General features: G+C 47.6%; 1 protein-coding gene across 1 annotated transcript; it reads left to right on the forward strand.

Moving 5' to 3' along the window:
- Positions 1-987: 987 nt before the first annotated feature.
- Positions 988-3,952, forward strand: LOC123176704 (subtilisin-like protease SBT3.9; the record flags this gene model as incomplete). The annotated part of the gene is made up of 9 exons (XM_044590793.1): positions 988-1,120; positions 1,211-1,400; positions 1,488-1,646; positions 1,776-2,392; positions 2,510-2,583; positions 2,667-2,930; positions 3,037-3,154; positions 3,267-3,438; positions 3,543-3,952. Coding segments are annotated over exons 1-9 (2,121 nt in total), but the record flags the coding sequence as incomplete, so codon positions are not given.
- Between the last annotated feature and the right edge of the window lie 8 nt (positions 3,953-3,960).

The following is a 3,960-nucleotide window of genomic DNA, read 5'->3' on the forward strand; positions in this document are numbered from 1 at the left end:
AGATTCATGCCCTGTTTTTGTGGCAAAGTTTATCTTGTTTCAAAATATTACATGATGTTCCATTGAGTTTTTTTTCTTGTTTAAAAATATTATATGATGTTTAGTTGAGGTTTTTTCTTGTTTCAGAGTGTATCATAATATTTCATTGTGTAGTAGAAAATCCACTCCACTCTTATTTGTTGGTATATATGAAAATGTTATGCTACACTTTCAAAGAAGAAGAAAATACCTGATGAAACTCTATGAAACAAAACAAATTTCTGTCGCAAATTAGAAAATGTTCCACAAATTTAAATCAGCAACGGACATGACAAAAATATGATTTCTCGGCGCGGGAGCTCCATCAAGCTTGACCGGCGCGAGCGTGTCTTGAAAAGGTATGGAAACAAACATGTGGAAGTTGGTTGATGTAGATGCACGCATGTGGTATAAAAGGTGCTTGACGTGATGTGACTGAAGCTTTCAACTGGAGAAAATATATTTGGATTTGAACAGGTCTGGAACTTCTCCATCACTGATATGTCTGAACTGGGCATGTAAACTTCAAACATTATAAATAAGTTCAAGTTCAGGAATGATCGGTGAAAAACAATTGTAGAGGTAGTCGTTCAACACGATTTTGTGTGTGTGTGTGAGAGAGAGAGGACCATGTCTAAATTATTGCTTCTTACTTTAGCGTTAACCACCACATGCCAATTAGTAAAGAGATGACTTAATCAATGCTTACCTTACCTCTGTTTATTGACTTGGCTACGCATGTCCCGATCAATAGTAGGCCAGGGGTGCTTTCGCTTTGGTTTCAGAAAACTCACGTAAAAGATTAGGTGGTGGTTTATAATTCTTGAATGGAAATTGTTGAGAAGGCTCGTTTGCTTCGAGAAAGGGAATAAAAGAGGTGATGGTTGGAACAGAGGACTAGTTCTAACGCGCAGCATGTATCCACTATAAATTCGTACTCGAGTACCCATCACATTAAACATTACATCTCAGAACCAAGTGAGCAATGGCAAAGGGGTTCTTCTCTTCTTCCTCCTCGCGCGCCCATCACCGTGTAGCATGGGTGCTGCTTTGCCTTTGCATGATGCTATGCAGAGTGCACGGAGGATCATCATCTCGCAAGGTATGTAATTAATCAAGCAAGCAAGTTTCCTTAGTTCAATTAGTTAACCCACCTTCCTTTGCACGCACTCATGCGTCTATATATGTTTAGGTCTACATAGTTTACCTAGGCGACGTGAAGCATGGGCACCCGGACCACGTCGTGGCTTCGCACCATGACATGCTCACCACTCTTCTCGGAAGCAAGGAGGAATCTATGGCCTCCGTGGTGTACAACTACAAGCACGGCTTCTCAGGCTTCGCCGCCATGCTTACGCCGGAGCAAGCAGAGCGACTTGCAGGTCGGGACTCGTCGTCCAGTTAACATCTCAGATCAGTTTTGCCTTGCATGACAAATTTTTGATGTCATTCATGTGTGATGCATGCAGAGTTTCCGGAGGTAATCAGCGTCGAACCAAGCAGAAGGCACAAGGCGAGCACCACGCGGAGCTGGGACTTTCTTGGGCTCAACTACCAGATGTCTGGCAGTGCGGTTCCCCATGGAACCAACTACGGAGAGGATGTGATCATCGGAGTGATTGACAGCGGTTAGTATTTAGTATTGATAATTTCATGTCAGTCTCAGCCAATCACTCCCATTTCATTTTTTACTTTTTGCCAATACGCTCCCGTTTTAATTTGGCACCATGTTTTTCTTACACAAACCGATTAATCAGGGATCTGGCCGGAGTCACGAAGCTTTAGCGACCAAGGGTACCCACCGATACCGTCAAGGTGGAAAGGGATGTGCCAACTAGGGCCAGACTGGGACAAGAACAACTGCAGCCGCAAGATTATCGGCGCACGGTTCTACAGCGCAGGACTTCCCGACGAGGTCCTCAAGACGGACTCGCTCTCACCTCGTGACTATGGCGGGCACGGCACGCATTGTGCATCCACCGCGGCGGGCTCGGCCGTGCAGGCGGCCAGCTTCAACGGCCTCGCCAAGGGGGTTGCACGGGGAGGCGCACCACACGCTCGCATAGCGGTCTACAAGACCTTATGGGGCGCCCAAGGCATTGGCTATACGTCGGACTTTCTTGCTGCCATCGATGATGCAATCCACGATGGTGTGGACGTGCTATCGTTGTCCGTCGGATTCCCGGACGAGAACTCGTTCGGCGCCCTGCATGCGGTTCAGAAGGGGATCACCGTGGTGTACGCGGCCGGGAACGACGGACCTAGGCCGCAGACCCTTGAGAACACTTCACCGTGGGTCATCACCGTGGCAGCGAGCAAGGTTGATCGGTCATTTCCGACGGCGATCACACTAGGAAACAACCAGCATATACTGGTAAGTATACGCGTATGACTGAGAAAAGCTCCGAAAAAAAAATCATAGTTTGAAATGTTCCGGTGTGTATATATTCCTATTCCTGAGCAAACTCTGCCTGGCTATTCCTTTTTGTAGGGTCAGTCCCTCAACTACCACGTGGTGAACTCATCGGCCGGGAGCAGCCGTTTCACAGGCCTTGTGTCAGACGAGTAAGTAAATCAAGTTACCCGTTAGTTTTTTAATATCTATAGGGCAATTCTGACGCAGACTTCATTTTTCTTTCTGTATGTAGATGTACCATAGCATCTCTTAATGCCACTGCCAAGGACGTGAAAGGGAAAATCCTGCTCTGTTCTCCCTTGCCAGATGATCCATTGGCGATCGCCCCAGGGATCACTTTCAACAACGCGTTACAATATGTCCGGAATGGCGGGGGATCTGGACTTATTTTCGCTCAATATACAACAGACCTTTTAGGTGTTTGCCAAGGCATAGCCTGCGTCATCGTGGACCTTGACACTGGTAAGAAGATCAAAAAATACATCCTTGGCACAAGGTACGTACGTAGGCGCACCCAATTTCATCACATTTAATTTGTTGCAGCTAGCTGCATTGAGTCTATCCCTTCTGATTAATAGACATTTTCATTTGTAACTAAGCAGCTCTCCCATGGCAAAGATCGAACTGGCACGCACCGTTATCGGGAAAGAGATATCCGCACCAAAAGTGGCCTCCTTCTCCTCTAGAGGTCCATCACCTGATTACCCCGAAATTATCAAGGTACATACAATACAAACGTGGCAACAGTGGACTATAGCGAGCCATTACCAAGCCTATCATCAGCACATCCTTGTATCAGCTTTTGTCTCACACTGTCTTCCTTCTTCAATAGCCTGACATAGCTGCACCGGGAGCCAACATCTTGGCAGCAGTGGGAAATTCCTACGTATTTATGTCTGGAACGTCAATGGCAACCCCACACGTAGCTGGCATCGTCGCACTGTTGAAAGCTCAGCACCCAGATTGGTCTCCTGCGGCGATTAAATCAGCCATCATAACCTCCGGTAAGCGGACTGCAGCTAGCCATTGCCTTGAGATCATCCGATTCCTAGTTCACCAGTTCGTGACTTTTTTACCTTTGTTTTGTTGTTTCTGCCTGGTGATAAAGCCCATGTAACCGACGAGCGTGGCATGCCGATACTGGCAGAAGGGCTGCCTCGAAAAATCGCTGACCCATTCGACTACGGCGGCGGGAACATCAATCCTGGCGGCGCGGCCGATCCCGGTCTGGTCTATGACATCGATCCCCGCGACTACAACAAATTCTTCGGGTGCACCATCATCAGGAGGGCAAACGTGAGTTGTGATGCGACAACGTTACCGGCATATCACCTGAACCTGCCCTCCATCGCGATCCCTGAGCTGAGGCATCCAATCACCGTGTGGAGGACAGTGACAAACGTCGGCGAGGTCAACTCCGTGTACCACGCAGAAGTCCAAAGCCCAGCTGGAGTCAAGATGGAGATTGAGCCGCCGGTGCTCGTGTTCAACGCCATGAACAAAGTTCATACGTTTAAGGTGAAATT

Source organism: Triticum aestivum, unplaced genomic scaffold, assembly GCF_018294505.1.
Source record: "Triticum aestivum cultivar Chinese Spring unplaced genomic scaffold, IWGSC CS RefSeq v2.1 scaffold165500, whole genome shotgun sequence".
NCBI lineage: Eukaryota > Viridiplantae > Streptophyta > Magnoliopsida > Poales > Poaceae > Triticum > Triticum aestivum.